General features: G+C 36.6%; 2 protein-coding genes across 2 annotated transcripts in view; one reads left to right on the forward strand and one right to left on the reverse strand.

Moving 5' to 3' along the window:
* The window catches only part of ctsz (cathepsin Z), a 6,332-nt gene extending 1,322 nt beyond the window's left edge, over nucleotides 1-5,010 (forward strand). The window contains exons 2-6 of the mRNA XM_024269765.1: nucleotides 1,954-2,117; nucleotides 2,210-2,389; nucleotides 2,467-2,617; nucleotides 3,631-3,793; nucleotides 4,501-5,010. Coding sequence (XP_024125533.1) covers nucleotides 1,954-2,117; nucleotides 2,210-2,389; nucleotides 2,467-2,617; nucleotides 3,631-3,793; nucleotides 4,501-4,626 — 784 coding nt within the window. The 3' untranslated portion in view covers nucleotides 4,627-5,010. The remainder of the gene's footprint in view (nucleotides 1-1,953; nucleotides 2,118-2,209; nucleotides 2,390-2,466; nucleotides 2,618-3,630; nucleotides 3,794-4,500) is intronic.
* Nucleotides 5,011-5,077: 67 nt separating this feature from the next.
* Nucleotides 5,078-15,183, reverse strand: nelfcd (negative elongation factor complex member C/D). Its single transcript, XM_024269766.2, has 15 exons — nucleotides 14,944-15,183; nucleotides 13,248-13,360; nucleotides 13,006-13,115; nucleotides 12,824-12,933; nucleotides 12,644-12,751; nucleotides 12,323-12,475; nucleotides 10,576-10,706; nucleotides 9,266-9,431; nucleotides 9,048-9,182; nucleotides 8,813-8,952; nucleotides 7,600-7,714; nucleotides 7,427-7,522; nucleotides 5,966-6,106; nucleotides 5,410-5,539; nucleotides 5,078-5,297 (listed from the first exon to the last, which is right to left on the reverse strand). Exons 1-15 carry the CDS (start codon nucleotides 14,998-15,000, stop codon nucleotides 5,263-5,265), a joined length of 1,740 nt encoding a protein of 579 aa, XP_024125534.1. The 5' UTR covers nucleotides 15,001-15,183; the 3' UTR covers nucleotides 5,078-5,262.
* Between the last annotated feature and the right edge of the window lie 919 nt (nucleotides 15,184-16,102).

Consider the following 16,102-nt stretch of genomic DNA (forward strand, 5'->3'; position numbering starts at 1 on the left):
AAAATGGACCGGGAAATGTGGATTTATTTATCATTTATGAACTTTTTTTCCTCTTTTCCCCGCTGGATAGCTAGCTTAAACTGTTAGCCGGCAGACTCAGCTAACCATAAATCTGACAATCTCTGTCCAACACCCGCTTTTAGGGATCAAATAAACAGAAATAAACAACACTTGTTTTTTTTAAAGATAAAATAATAATAATAAAATAATAGAAAAAATGATTTAAGACTTATTTGACAGCAAGTATTGCTAAACATTAAAATAAGTTTGAACATAAATCAATTTTGAGCCACTAGTTACTTTATAAGTTGTATTAAAATTATTATTGTTAATTATATAAACTATATTTTTAATAAAGAATTACAATATGCATTTATTACATGTTGTAATCAAACAATTTTAGTATAAATGTGCATTTATGTGGATTTGTAGTTTTCTGTTCTAAATTTGTCTTTGTGTGTAATCTCAGATTTACTGTAACAGGAGTCATGTAAAAAAGAAAAAAAAAAAAAGAATCAAGGAATAGGAACAAAAGATCATCACGAGGTTTGATGAATCATAAACTGAGGAGGCTGCACGTGTTCTTTGGTTAGGTTGAGGTGAACATGTTTGTACGGTATTTCCAAAATAACACCCTGGAAAGGAACAGGAAGTATCTTTATTCACACTTCTGTGTCTCTGTAGTTTTGTCGATAAAGTTCTGTCAATAATTTCTGCTGTCAAAACCTCAAACTCTCCCTCAGTGTCAAGTGTTTGAATGTAACTGACCCTGCACAATGGCAGAGGAAATTGAAAGGTAGAAGTATATGTTTAAATGGAAAAAGAAAGTGAAGCAGAAAATCTACAAAAAGCATTTTCACTCAAAACAGAAGTTATTTGTACAAAAAGCCTCTACAGATCACGTTTTGTCTGAGATAGTAAAGACTTACTCCAATGAAAATCCGTTTTTTGTGTTTTTAATATGTTCTTGTAGTATTTTTTGATGATGGAGGACTTAAAAAAGCTCAAAATTGCATTTCTGAGCCTTTTATTTATTTAAGTGACTATGAATGAGGGGCAGATGAAAAAATGCTTTTTTGTGACCTAAAAGTCCACTTCCTGCTTCGCTCCATTCTGTTGTATCCACTTTAAGACAAATAGATCGATCCATGCATGTCTATGTTTTCCTATGGAGAAAAAATAGTATCACCCCAGTTTGTGCGTACGTAATTCCTAATATATTCATCACTTTGGATTTGTGTGAGCATAATATTTTTGATTTGTATCACGAATTATGCACGCAGTACAATATATTTTGTTCATAAGTACAAAAATAATGAAATAAATACAAAATACAATTTACACATGCACAACTTAAACATACAAAATCTTGAAACTAACTACAGGCACAAATATTTTAAAAATTTAGCACGAATTGCTTGTTACGTACACACAAAACCACATATATGCACAAATCTGATGTGAGATTCTCTCCACGTCTCAGAAAAAGAAAAGATTAATGCTTAAATGATGCGTTTAAATGCTGCTAGAATGCTGGATTATTTCTGTGTAATAGCAATTTGAGTGTAATTAAAAAAAATATTCATGTAGTTAGTTTCAGGTTGTTGTAATTTTAATTTGTGCATGTGTAAATTGTATTTTTTTATTCCGTCATTTTTGTACTTGTGCACAAATGTTTTGTATGAGTTACAAATCAGGAATTACGCACGCAAATATCGGGGTGATACTATTTTCTCTCCATAGACATCTGGATCCAAACTCTATGACTGGATAGCTCCAATATTACTCACCATTTTTGTTGTACCGGTAATGTTAGGTTGGGGGTGTGAGGGGCTGTAAGCTAGTGGGAGAACGTGGAAACGGATGGATGACAGGAAGGGATGAAAAGAGGATCAGAGTGGAACTTTGTACTCGAATGGATTTAAACTCATGTGTTGAATGATGTGTTGACAGGACTGCTCCTCGACCTCATGAATATTTAAACATTTCCGATCTGCCCAAGTCCTGGGACTGGAGGAACATCAACGGCACCAACTTTGTCAGCACGACGCGGAACCAGCACATTCCCCAGTACTGTGGCTCCTGCTGGGCTCATGGCAGCACCAGTGCCATGGCTGGTATGATCTTTACGCTACAATATTGTATCTAGACGTCATGTTTCTTCCACAGATGTGACAGTTCTTTTTTTTTTTTTTGGTCTCTTTTTTAGATCGCATCAATATCAAGCGGAAAGCAGCCTGGCCGTCTGCGTATCTGTCTGTCCAGCACGTGATCGACTGTGGCGAGGCCGGCTCCTGCCACGGTGGAGATCACAGCGGCGTGTGGGAGTTTGCCAACACTCACGGCATTCCAGATGAGACCTGCAACAACTACCAGGCCAAAGATCAGGGTGGGTGTACTACCGGTCAGAGTCTGGATCCTCCAGGCGTGAATCTGAGCCGTGCATGTCTTTCTGTTCACCTCCAGAGTGCAAACCGTTCAACCAATGCGGCACATGCACCACTTTCGGAGTGTGCAACGTCGTGAAGAACTACACGCTGTGGAAGGTCGCGGATTTTGGCTCTGTGAGCGGAAGAGAGAAGATGATGGCTGAGATCTATGCTAACGGGCCCATCAGGTTCGTCAAAGCTTGAATATAAAGTTTATTTATAATTTTAAAGTATTTCTTATGACACTGATTTCAAATGTATCACAAGAACTGACAGAGGATGTCTTGAAGTTAAGTCATAACGAAGAAGTCCAAATGCCATGATTTCAATATCCCAAGAACTGGCAAGAAAAAAATTCTTAAAGGATCCGATCATTTTTTATGTATTTTCAAAGCGTTCTCAGTTGTCTTCTAGTTATTTTTGCCGTTTTTAGCCAAAATCAAAAAAGCTTTTGTCGTTTTCTATGATAGAGTTTCTGCAGAGCGACAGTAGTTCATTAGAAATTCACCTCTGAGTTGTGGGCGGGACGTTGGTGTGGAGCAACCCCGCCCACTCTTCCCCTCCCTATTTGTGTATAGAGCTCTTAGCCCACTCTATATTTTCTACTCTTTTTCAAATAACATTTTTTTCGTCTGCTCCTGATTCCCACTGATATGAAAAGAGAAATTGAATTTTCCGATTAATTTAGCAAATATACGTATGTCCTCCATCATGAGAAAAATGCTCCAAGATGTTAAAAACACAGTTTTTATCGGAGTGCGTTATTAATAATTCTAACTCATCTTTTAGATTCTAACGTCTACTTTTTGTGGTAGATTTTAAAGCTGATATTTTAATTAAATTTTTTTTTTACTGTTCTTAACTTTTGTATTGACATTGTGCTTTTTTTATTTTTTTAATGTAGCTTTATTGATTGGACTATTCATCTGGAATAAATTCATTCTATCTTTGAATGTTTTAATCTGATTGTTACATTTTCTGCATGAACACGTCACAGTCATGCATGTCAGTAAAGATTGCTGCGTTTGAAACTAAAACTCTCATGTTCTGCTTTTCATCTCATTATTTTGGGGTCTTCCTAAGGATTTAATTTCTCTGTTTCTTTGTGTGAGAATTGGATTGTTTTATTTGTTGTGTTTTAGTTTGTTCTTTGTTTTCTTCTTGGCAAATGAACATCCTCGCTGTGGCGCTTCACCTGCAGCTGTGGGATAATGGCCACAGACAAGCTGGACGCTTACACGGGCGGTCTGTACTCGGAGTACCAGGACGAGGCTTACATCAACCACATCGTGTCGGTGGCAGGATGGGGGGTGGAAAACGGCGTGGAGTACTGGATCGTCCGCAACTCCTGGGGAGAGCCCTGGGTGAGTCTATGGTTATGGAGAATTCTTTTGTTAGAAGATTAGTTAAAGATTTAACGGTTTGAATTGGAAATATTGTATTGAAGTTTAGAAAATGTGATATTTGGTCGCACAACAACCTTAAAACTTTGAAGATATTCATACATCCTCTTATGTCAATCACTCAGGTGTAGCCTTGGTTTCTAAAACTTTTTAACTTATATTTATCTGCTATATTAGACTTGGAAATAGACTTTTTGGATTTGTGTGTGTGTAATTCTTGATTTGTAATTCCTACACACAAAACCACATTTAGACACAAATCAGATGTGAGAATAGAGGAAATGTAGTGTTTTAAAAACACATATTTATACTTTTTGTATTAATTATTGGGTATATTTGTTAAATAAAGTGGAAAAATGTCACGTTTTCACCATATAATATTCGCAATCTATAAGTTCAAAGCGGCTGATAAAAAAACTCTAATGACCCAGTACTCTAACAGCTCTTAAATGCTTGATTTAAACACAAAATATAAACATAATCAATATAAATAAAGTTTATTATAAAATACAAAAAGGGTTTATACTCAATAAACCCGTTTTGTGACAGTTCAATCTGTCCAACACAAAAGGCTCTTTAATTTTATATGAAAACTGTGATTTTAGTGTGTCACCTTAAATATATAAAATATAAAGTATTTTGATTGAAGATCCATTTCTTTTCCACAGGGGGAGAAGGGCTGGCTCCGGATTGTGACGAGTGCCTACAAAGGAGGAAGTGGCAGCAAGTACAACCTGGCGGTGGAGGAAGACTGCATGTACGGAGATCCGATTGTTCCCAAAAACTACGCGTAGATCCGCCTTTTGTTATCATTTTTAAATCAGGGAGGAAGAGGAAACTTTTATAGAAAAAAAGGGAACTTTCTCTTTTTGTGACAAATCTTTTTTTTTTTATTTGATAGCACGTTTAAATTCTGTTGTTTTTAGGAGCTCTCATTTTTTATTAATTGCTCATTTCTTGATTTTCCAGTAAATATCAACTGGATTAAAGCTTTGAATTTATGTGTAAATGACAGACATGGGGGGACTTCCCATGATGCACTACACTCTAATGAAAACTCACTTAAATGTGCCTTGTATGCCTCAGCATAAAGCTCTGATGTTTGCTGTTTTTATGCTCATTTTGCACTTGGAATGATTCAAAGATGTCAAACTATGCCAATAAACATTTATATTTGCTCAAAGGTCATTATTTAAAGCCTCCGCTACGATGCGTTGGGATAAAACCACATGTGGGCCCAACTTTAAATAATGTTTTTATTAAAATTTCTTTAACCTAAAGGAGAAGAAACATACAAAAATGCTTTCAAGGAAATAAATCCCCGTACACATGATAACAGTACAAAAAATATAATTAAATCAAATATACAAGAGGAGAAAAAGAACTTTCAGGTCCGTTTTCTTCCACAGAAACATCGTTGATCTTCCAGGTCAGTTGATCATGATGAAGTTTGACTTGCAGTGAGCTGGAAAAAAAATAAAATCATTCTCATGACTGAGCTTTAGAACGTATCACACCACTTCCTCTTTCTCTGAACTTTTGAGGACGCACGCTTCAGAGCTGATGTGGTTTCTTACCGATGAACTCGGCTACGGGGTCGTGCTCTCCTTCTGTTCGGATCGTTCCTGCAATGCTGTCGTTCTCCAGGATGGGCAAGAAGAGCTGAACGAAGTCTGAGGTGTAGGGAGGCGCGATCACATCCAACACCTATAAAGAAAATAAACCAAAAAATGTGCTTAACACAACAAAGAAGTCCAAGAGATTCCTGAAAATAAGAACTTTAAAGGAAAGAAGTATTAACATGTTAAATTTTAGATTTTTCATGTGGAGGTTTAGGTCAAAATAAAAATATATATATTTTTCCAGTTCAGTAGTACTAAGTAAGCACTGCAGTTTCATTTCTTTGGGGAGAGTATTATTAAAATAATTTTTAACCCTTTAAACACCTGAATTTTGAAGGAGAAAAGCTACTGAAATTATGTTGATTGTGTTAAAGGGTTGAAAAGTTACAGTAAATCAAACAACATAAACACTGGAGCTCCAGAGTTAAAGGGTTAACAAACATACAGAATGTTTAGAATATTTTTCCACAAAAACATTTTCTTGGTTTTCAGCTTGTAAAGCAGCTTTTACCTCAGTGACAAAGTATCTAATGAGGGAGATGTCCGTGTTGAGCTTCTCCAGACACTTCCGGATGTATCCCACCACGGGCAGGACGTAGCCTCGGCTCAGCAGGTGAACCATCCTGTCCAGAAGAGTTTTCTTCAGCTCCATCTGGGGTGAAGAGAACACCAACATGTTACCCTGAATTTACACTGGTCCGTCTGCGGTGCGTCTCTGTTGCGTTGTGTCCGTCTAGAAACCTTCAATTAATTGTGTGAATGCTTAGTAAGCATTAAACTCAATCACACTTTTTTAGCAATTTCAACAAGCTTGGTATCAAAATGTTCAGATTGTTCAGGATATTACTCCTGGCATTTTTGGTATTGGTAAACTTTATAGTTTTTTAAATATTGAGCAAAAAATGTAGGAAATGAATGAGAAATTCTTCAAATTTCAAGTGGATTATTAACAAGCTTTAAAATATATTCATGGGCTACATTTTCATCTTTTATAGTAATTTTCAAGATATTTGGAGTTAACCTGATAGTTTAGCAACATGCTAACGTTTTCTGGCTAATTTGTTGTCTGCTGTTTTTTTAAGGGTAATTTAGCGTTTTGGGCTGCACGGTGGCGGAGTGGTTAGCACTCTTGCCTCACTGCGAGAAGGCCCCGGTTCGAATCCCGGCTGGGACCTTTATGTGTGGAGTTTGCATGTTCTCCCCGTGCATGCGTGGGTTTTCACCGGGGACTCCGGCTTCCTCCCACCGTCCAAAAACATGCTTCATAGGTTCATTGGTGACTCTGAATTGTCCCTAGGTGTGGATGTGAGAGTGAATGTGTGTGTGATTGAGGCCCTGTGACAGACTGGCGACCTGTCCAGGGTGTACCCCGCCTTCGCCCATCAGTAGCCGGGATAGGCTCCGGAACCCCCGCGACCCCGAAAGGGACGAAGCGGTCAGGAAAATGAATGAATGAAATGAATGAATTTAGAGTTTAGCTTCTATTTTAGCAACATGCTAACGCTTTTGAATAATTTAATTTAGTGAGGAATTTTAGGCTATTTTGGAGTTTAGCTAGTATTTAAGCATCAAGCTAGCTTTTTGGCTAATTTGACATCTACTAAGGTTCTTTGGGCTAATTTGGAGTTTAACTTATATTTAAAGTCCCCCTATGAGAATTTTTTAAAAATAAAAACGTTCCCAGTCGTGTTTCAATTATGATTATTAAGTTTTTAACCAAAATCCCACAACCTAAATGTCTTAAAAATACATTTTTCATGTTGTTCTGAAGCCTCTGTTTCCAAAATATCCCCTGAGGGGGCGTAGCTTTTGGAGCTGAGCAGAGCTGCTCCATGTCTCTTCCCTTCATTTACCATGACGGAGGCCAAGATGAACATTCTATTTTTTGTATCACACCGCTAATGAACAAATCAGCCTTTAGAGTCTCAGTCAGATCGCTCAGACTTTCATCAGAGTTCAGGTGGAGGCATACCTGCTCCATGACGTCCAGCTGAGAGTGCTCCGTCTCAAAGAGCTTGATGAGGAGCTGGAGGACTTGTGGGTGCAGTAACTGGTGACACGTACAAATCTGCATGGAAGAAAAGGTCTTAAATATTACTGCACTTTTCACCAGGAGCATCCCTTAGCCTTGCACTAATGCGATACCTCATCCAGTAGGGCTAAATGAACCGGCGTGTGGTCCGTCTGCAGCTGAAAGTAGCGTGGCTCAGACACCGTCCAGTCCACCCACTTCAGAACTCCCATCGCAACCACTGGAAACCTGAAAACAACCCGACAGTGAACACACACACACATAAAATACAACCGTAAACCTTGACGTATATAAGTATATTGTGGTGTAAAAGTGGATTTAACAATTTAAAATTGATGTGCAGAGATTGTGTGCGCTGCAACGGACAGGCGATCTATCCAGTATACTTTGCCTTCACCTAACAGTAGCTGGGACAGACTGACATCCCTGTGACCTCGAAAGGGATACAGTGGGACGACTTTCTGCAAGCCTTAGGAAATAATTGAAAGTATGTACATATAGATATTTGTCTGTTGAAAACTTATAATTAAAAAAAAAAAAAAACAACAACACAGATTTTTATATCATAGTATTGACACACAGCCTCAAGTAAACGCTGTATCAGAGGTTAAGGTCCCACTCCAATCATCTTTTGATCTATTTCTAAAGCATTCCCGTTGGTTTAAAATTATGATTTTACTGTTTTTAGCCAAAATAAAAAAACTTGTGTCATTTTTTAGGACAAAGTTTCTGCTGACCGGCAGGACTTCATTAGAAACTCGCCTCAGAGTTGTAGACTGTCGGCGTGGAGAAATCCCTTCTTCCTGTCACCCACAACTGACCTGTTTACACCTTCTCCTGGTAGCTTACAGCCCCTCACACCCCCAACCTTACACACCGGAGCAACAACAAATTTCATTTCTGTGTATTTTTTTTATTCGAATCAGGAGCAGACAAACCGTTCTAACAATATTAAGTTTGACATTCTTAATATATGTCCATCATCATCTAAAAATGCCACGAGAGCATTATAAAAACACCAAAAACACAATATTCAGCAGAGTGGGTCATTAAAGAAGATAAGTGTGGATTTGTTTGTGTGAATCCACTGAAGTTTAAGATCTGAGAGCTTCATCCACTTCATGATGATCATTTTTGGACAGACTTTTAACAAACTATTTCAATAAATAGATCAGATGATTTCATGCTGAACTGAGACTTGTAACTTTCTGAAATTTCAAAACAAACATTCATGAAAGTATCTGAAGCAGTTCCATCTTTCAACAACATTTTTTACCTTACAGCTTTTTATTTTTGCATATTTTACCGATTTGATTGTCATCTCACCTGATGCACTGGTACAACGTGCCCAGCTCAGCCACCAGTTCTGTGGCTCCTTTGTTCTCGTTGCAGCACAGGTTGTGAACGGTCTCTATGGCTTTGGACGTCGACTTCAGTTCGTCTTTGTTGATGTTGACCCGTTTATTCTAGAACGACAGGAAAACGTTACCATTCTTGAATAAAACTATCCAACTATTTATCCAGTAAAAGCAGTTTCAAATGATGTCGGCAAACTCTGTACCTTCTTCCACGTCTCCACCACGCTGGCAGCATAAGCCAGAATGTGGATGTACTTGTGTTTGTGGTCCTGGTTGATCTTTGATCCGGGTTTAAAAAGAGATTGCATGAAAAGGTCTAAAAACGCGGGCACTCGGATCTAAAACCAAAAGCAAAGATTGCTTTAAATGACAGCACTTTGTCAACATTAAAGGATATAAAAGAAGAGAGCAGATTCTGTACCAGTTCAACAGGAGGAGGGTCCATGCTGCTGAACATCTTGAAAAGAACTGTGATGTCTGCAGGATTCAGAGCTCCTTTGGACAGCATGGCACCTAAAGCTTGGCAGGCTCGAGGGTAGGCTGCTGCGGTTCCGAGTGCGAGGGTAATCTGGCTGGCGTCATGGCCTCTGTCATTAAAAACAGTCAGAGTTAGCATTTTAGTCCAGACAGCATGTCAGGGAGTAAAACCTCAATCATTCCATCTTTTTGTATGGATTCATTCATTTCTAGCTGCAAACTAAATACAGTACATACAAATTTCAGGCTAACTGAAAGCTGAGGCTCTGGAGCCTCATGTGGCTCCTTAACCCCTCTAATGAGGTTCTTTGGTTAAAGAAAAATAAAGGTTTTCATAAAAAAGAAAAAGTAATGCAAGTAAGTAAAGCTTAAAAAAAAAAAGGTAACTCGATTGTCTTGGTGGGAGAAACGCAGCAGACACCCTGCCGAGGCCGGCCCTAGGATGATGTCATGAAATAGGCATAAGGAGTGAAAGGCGGAGCCTCAGAAATAAAGTCCTTTTATTTCCAGTTATGAAAAGAGACCACAAAAATAACTTATTTTATAAATAATTTGTTCTTTTGTCAAAAGTAATATATGATCCAATATATGGATATAGTTTACTCTGAAAGGCTTAAGAAAATCATGTTATAGGCCCTGTAATTGCTTTTTTTTTTATTTTTTTACTATTCTAAACACCTTTGGGGTCCATTTCAGCCATTGAGGTCAGGCAGCATCTTGTCTGTCAAATTCTGAGCAGTGTGTAGGTCTACCATAGAAAATACATAAGCACAACCACAGTTAAGGCACACATTTAGGCAGATTTTCCTTTTTTTATTATTAAATTATTTTAATTGCACCTTATGTTAGAAAAATACACTAAGTTCACTAAATTAGCTCTAATTTGATTTTACTTTGTTAGATTTACACATTTTTAGCTGATGCACCACAAATGGTAAAAATTCTACAACATTTGCTGCATTGAGATCATCTTATGTTATGATGGGTGTCTTTTATTTTGAAAGGAAATCATGTGAAAATCTGTCAAAAGTTATTAACTATTTCATATCTTGGAAAAGGGCTATTCTCTCCTAAGTTTATGCTTCTCTGATGCCATAAAAAACAGTTTTATCACAACAGTAACAATAACAAAATTACAAATCTGTCTAATTTTTCTAAAGGGTAAAGTAAGACTTCATGGTTCCTATCGGATTGTTGTTGAATGACTCAGAAGGCTGCAGACCCCTGAGCTTAGCTAAGTGGTTAAGGACGTACCTCTCGTGTGCAGCCCTCTGCACCTCCTGGCCGATCCTGCGGACAGCCGAACCGCCTTGTTCCTCCTGAGCGAGGATGGACATCATCGCCTGGGCGAAGAGGTAAGTGTGTTCTCCATGACACACCATTTTCTGCAAAAGAAAATAGAAAATGCGTGAAGCAGAAAACACACAGTGCTTATAAGAACACCAATTAGTGGAATTATCATTTGGTTCTTTGAAGCTTTTAAAGAGTCACTCAAATGTGACGGGAATCTAACCTCACAAATTCTTGTAAAAGACTCTCAATTTTCTTTTTTGTGTGTGTTTTCAACATCTTCCTGCATAAGTTTTCTATTGATTAAACTTAAAATTACAATTTTGAGTATTTTTTATAGAATCGTTGTGAATCAGGAGCAGATATAAAAATACTGTTTGATAAAGATTGTTTTTGTGACATAGAAAATAAAAGCTTCCTGCTCCGCTCTATTCTGATCCATCCACTTGCAGACGACTAGATCCATACACGTCTTTATTTTCCTCATCTGAGTTCGCATCTGATTCAAAACTGTACAGCTGGACATCTCCAATATTGCTCAGCATTACTGTTGTAGTGAGAGCATGTAAACAGATGGATGACAGGAAGTGGGGACAGGTTTTCTTCATGCCAACAGATCTGCCCACAACTCAGAAGTGAATTTATAATGAATCAATGTCGCTCTGCAGAAACTATGTCCTACAAAATGATACAGGTTTTTTTTAAATTTGACTAAAAAAGCATTATCCTAACTTAAAAACCACTGGGGACACTTTTACAATAGATCAAAATATGATCGAAATGGAAAAATTCTCCAAGGATGAACACGACTCTAAATGTGAGATTCTGCAGGACGTCTACATCTTGTCCAGTAAATGAGGATAAAATTTGACAAAATGGAAGGTAACAAACTTCAGTCAAAAGAGGAAATATGAAGACCTGAATCAGATTAAACAAATTGGTCAAAAAAAAAAAAAAAACCTACTTTCTTTAGGAACATAAAAAGGGGGCAAAAAGTGATTTAACTTCTTTTAAACACTAATTTAGAAACTTTTAAAGATGCAGCTTATTCTTAGAGCAGGTTTGATAATAATGGGAGGGGGGGTCCCTCTGCTGGTCAGGCTGAGAATGACAGGACAGATCACCTGAGATCAAAACTGAAAAATTCACTACAATGTTTATGGTGTTCTTAACATGTTTTTTTTTTTTGTTGTTTTTTTAGCATTTTTCTCATGATTGAGGACGTATAAAATTATTTAAGTTTAAAACTGTATTTCTGAGTATTTTTTTTTTTATTTTTCAAAACTGTACTGATGAATAGCTCTGATATTGCTCAGTTTTTTTCCCAATGCAACTGTTAGCTTGGGTTTGTGAGGTGCTATAAGCTAGTGGGAGAGTGTAAACATAAGGCCGATGGGAAATTAGCTCAGGCTAACTTCTGCGCCAACAGTCCCGCCCACAACGCAGAGGCGAATTTCTAATGAGCTCCTTCTGATCTGCAGAAAACGTGTCATAAAAAATGTATTTTGAATTTAGCTAAAAACTGGATAATCCCACTTAAGACACCAATGGGAACGATTTTACCATAGAAAACATACATAGTTGGATTGGGAAGTCAAACATATAACAACAAAAGACTAAGACTTTCATAAATTCTTAAATCTCCTAAATTCACAACAAAACAAAAGAAGAAAACACTGCTTTAGTTAACACAAGTACACAAAAGCCTCACAGCAAATTCTGGCAGAGTCTTCTCCAGGTTTTCTTCTCCTCCATCAAGCAACGTGGCTAAAGACGTCCTCAGCACTCGCGAGAAAACCTCAAGCTGCTGACACGCTGTGGACACGCTGGTGATCTCTCCTTGGTAGCCAGCATCAGAAATAAGCTACACATTTGTGAGAAAAACAGAAAACTGGACATGAAACTGTTCTTGGTTGAGGAAAACAGAAAGTCACAAAAATAAAATAATAGACGGTCACTTCAGTTTATCTGAATATTTAAAAATGTTGTAATTTAATCATTTCAGGCCAGTAAAAATTACATTGTAATTCACCTTTACTGTGAAGTTGAGCATCAGACAGTCAGGGTGAGCCTCAGCCAGTTTATAGAAAAGATCCCTCCAGGTTGTGTGTGCGATCATCTGCTCCAGCCAAGCTGGAGTCTAGACACAAAGCAAAGCATCATGGGAACTTTCTTTTGGTTCAATTTCAGGTGAGATTTTTTTAGAGCTTACCTCTCCTTCAACGGTAAAAATCGAGTCTGCTTTCTGCGGGTCGAAATGTTTTATGAGGAGACTCTTGAGATGATTCTCCACTCGCTCTTGGACCTGAGCGGGCTCTACACCTGCAACCAGGAAAACCACATTCAGGATATAGAACACAAATAGATGAAACAGGAAATTAATAAATCTGTTACCCATCTGGATTAACCACTCAGCGAGCAGATTCACAGTCTGAGCCACAGCAGAATAGTTCTCAGACAGAAGCTGGATCACATGTTCTGGAGAGCCACCGGCCTGAAAATACCTGCAACACCAGAATGACCTTCAGCTTTCCAGAGAACATATCATCTTAAAACAATCATACAAATCTAGAGCTCCATAGGGGAAATTATGCAAATAGAGATTTAAATTGTTGGATTTAGACACACAAGCATACATTTTGAGGGTACTGAAGATAGCGGGCTCCATGATGTAATCCCTGCTGGAAAACTTCTGCAGACAGGCCTCCTGGATTGCTCCGTCGGTCTCTCCTTCCACATGACCATCCTCCTGTAACAGCAATGTTTAAGCTCCGGCGTTCAAATCAACACATAAACGTCTCCATTTGTTTGGATTGATAACCAGAGATTTTTTCTCCTTCAAACTGCAGAATTTTGGGATGGCACAAACATAAACAATAATAAAACCAGATAAATTCATTAAAAAAAGGGCTGCAACTCTTAGTTTCAGCACAATTCAAGCATTATTTATTTAAGTGCTTTAAATGCTTTGAGCTGCTCAAAGCATTTTACAGGTAAAAACAAACAGACAAATTTAAATTTAAATTAAAAATGAATTTAAGACCAACCCAGCTCTTTGTCCTCACATACACACATCAACCTCACGACACCACACACAATGAAAACTGGCACAATAACACGACTGTGAACATTAAAAAAGCATAAATAGAACAAATTTTCCTTTTTTTGCGAGCGTGGTTATTTTAATATTGCATTTAACTGTTTAAAAACCCAATTAATTAATTTATTAATTTTAATTTTTGCTATTTTAACCTTTCATTTCAATTGCAACCCCAACACCCTAACAATGAAGGCTTTTTTGTTGTTGCTATTTTACCATTTCATTTCTATATTTAAAAACCCAATTAACCTCACATTGATTAACATGTTTTCTTCCTATTTTAACACTTTATTTCAGTATCTTATAACCCAATAAACCTTATATGAAAGATTTTTATGTTAGTGTAACATTTCATTTCATTTTGTAAAAACCCAATTAACCTTACATTAATTAATTTTCGTGTTGCTATTTTACATTTAATATTAATATCTAAAAACCCAATATAACTAGATTTTTTTAAGTTGTTTTTTTATCATTTAATTTCAGCCAAATTAACCTTACGGTAAAAGTGTTTTTTGCTGCCATTTTAACATTTAATTTCAATATCTAAAAACCCAATAAATTTACATTGATTTAAAATGCCGTTTTTGTTCTTTAACATTTAATTTTAGTATCTAAAAACCCAATTAACATTACATTATTTTATATTATCCTTTCCTTTCAATATTTAAAAACCCAGTAGAGCTTAAATTAATTTAAGATTTTTTATTTTTGTGTGTTATTTCGATTTGTCATGTCATTTCAATTCAGTATCTAAAAACTCCTTGAACCTTGCATTGATTTGATGTTTTTTGTTTGATATTATTACATTTAATTTCAATATCTAAACACTCAATTAACTTTTCTTATCTCTGTTATTTTAAAACGTAATTTTAATATCTAAAAGTCCAATAAACCTTACATTTGTTATAGGATAACTTATTATGGACCAAAAAAGCAAGCGCGTCATCGTTATATTTTTGTTTAAATTGTCATTTTGATGATAATCTTTTTCTAGTGCTTATTTGAAGTGATGCTATTTCATAGAAAAAGAGCTAAGTGATTTGGTGCTAGAAATTATAAAAGCCAAAAAACGAAGTAAACAATGAAAAGTGGGTCTTAAAACTGTGAATAATTCACACAATGAACAGAGTCGTTCTCTCTAAGTGTCAAACCTCATCACTTAGCTAAAATCTCCCCGTCTTCCTGTCGCTAAGAGCGGGCGCACACAGCAACAAGTCCCGGTTTCTCACCACGTTCACGTCCGAGCTCTCCCAGTCGCCGGCGCTGGAGTAGAAGTCCTCGTCCATGACTGCAGGGACGACAGTCACGGTGATCTCACTGCAGCAGCGGAGCTACGAGGAGTAGATGCAGCGCAGATCCGCTTTTTCTCTTCGTAAATGCAGATTCTTTAGCTAACAGGCTAACAACAACAGCAGGAAAATGGCGAGGATGTGACGTCAGAACCACGCCCCCCAAGTGTGTTTGGGATTTGCCCCGAGTTTAGACTTAAAGGCTCCGATTCCTTTAAAATTTAGTTTTCCTTCGAACATCATTTTATGTGTTATACATTCATGCATGTAAACTATATTTGAAATAAATAACTAAAGATAGAAAAGCCATGAAAGGCTTAAGCAGTAATAAACTGGTTACCCTTTTATTTTTTAGGTCAAAAGGAAAATTTCAGATGTAAAATTGGTTTTATTAATTTTTTGGCAAATTTTACTTCCAGTACGTGTAATGCTTAAAGTAACAAACAAACAAAAAAAAAATCAAATTATGGTACATATGTGTACACATGCACACATATATACTGGTTCTCATACAACTTATTTTCAATATTAATGCAAATACCTTTAGATATATATTGCATTACACATTCATCCAATTTTTAGACATTTTGTTATTTATTTATGAACAACAGTTCAATAAAGAGAGTGAAAGGAAAAATTAGAAAAAGCTTTCATAAATAAATGTGCTAAATTGTAGCTTGATTTGATATCACTATTCTCTTCAAATGTATTTTTTTCATTCATAACATGAACAATTCCCAGCTATATCTAAATAATCCATATAAATATTTTTCAATTGCAGTTGAAGCTGTTTAAAGAAAAAAATAGCTATGTTATAAGCAAAAAAAATAAAAAGGTACCTATATAAAATTCTCGCCAAGATGATCACGTGATTATAGAACAAAAAAATAGAGCAGAGCAACAATACAAAAAAAGTTATACAAAAGATCTGCAAAATATGTTATTATATTTTCTAAAGTATTAAATGAGGGGCACAAAAAGTGATGGACTATGATTAGTCTGGGGATCAATTTGCATACACACTACTGAAACCGTAGATGCGGAAAATTATTTATTTAAATAACGTTTATGCTCTAAGTCCATAGGGATTTTGAGATGC

Source organism: Oryzias melastigma, linkage group LG1 (genome assembly GCF_002922805.2).
Source record: "Oryzias melastigma strain HK-1 linkage group LG1, ASM292280v2, whole genome shotgun sequence".
NCBI lineage: Eukaryota > Metazoa > Chordata > Actinopteri > Beloniformes > Adrianichthyidae > Oryzias > Oryzias melastigma.

Excerpts from the sequence above, each read along its gene's own strand:
- nelfcd (XM_024269766.2), bottom strand. The coding sequence starts at position 15,000 with ATGGACGAGGACTTCTACTCCAGCGCCGGCGACTGGGAGAGCTCGGAC. Across the intron at positions 12,752-12,823 it reads TTTTTACCGTTGAAGGAGAG|ACTCCAGCTTGGCTGGAGCA; the intron begins GTAAGCTCTAAA and ends CTTTGTGTCTAG. Across the intron at positions 12,476-12,643 it reads TGCTCAACTTCACAGTAAAG|CTTATTTCTGATGCTGGCTA; the intron begins GTGAATTACAAT and ends ACAAATGTGTAG.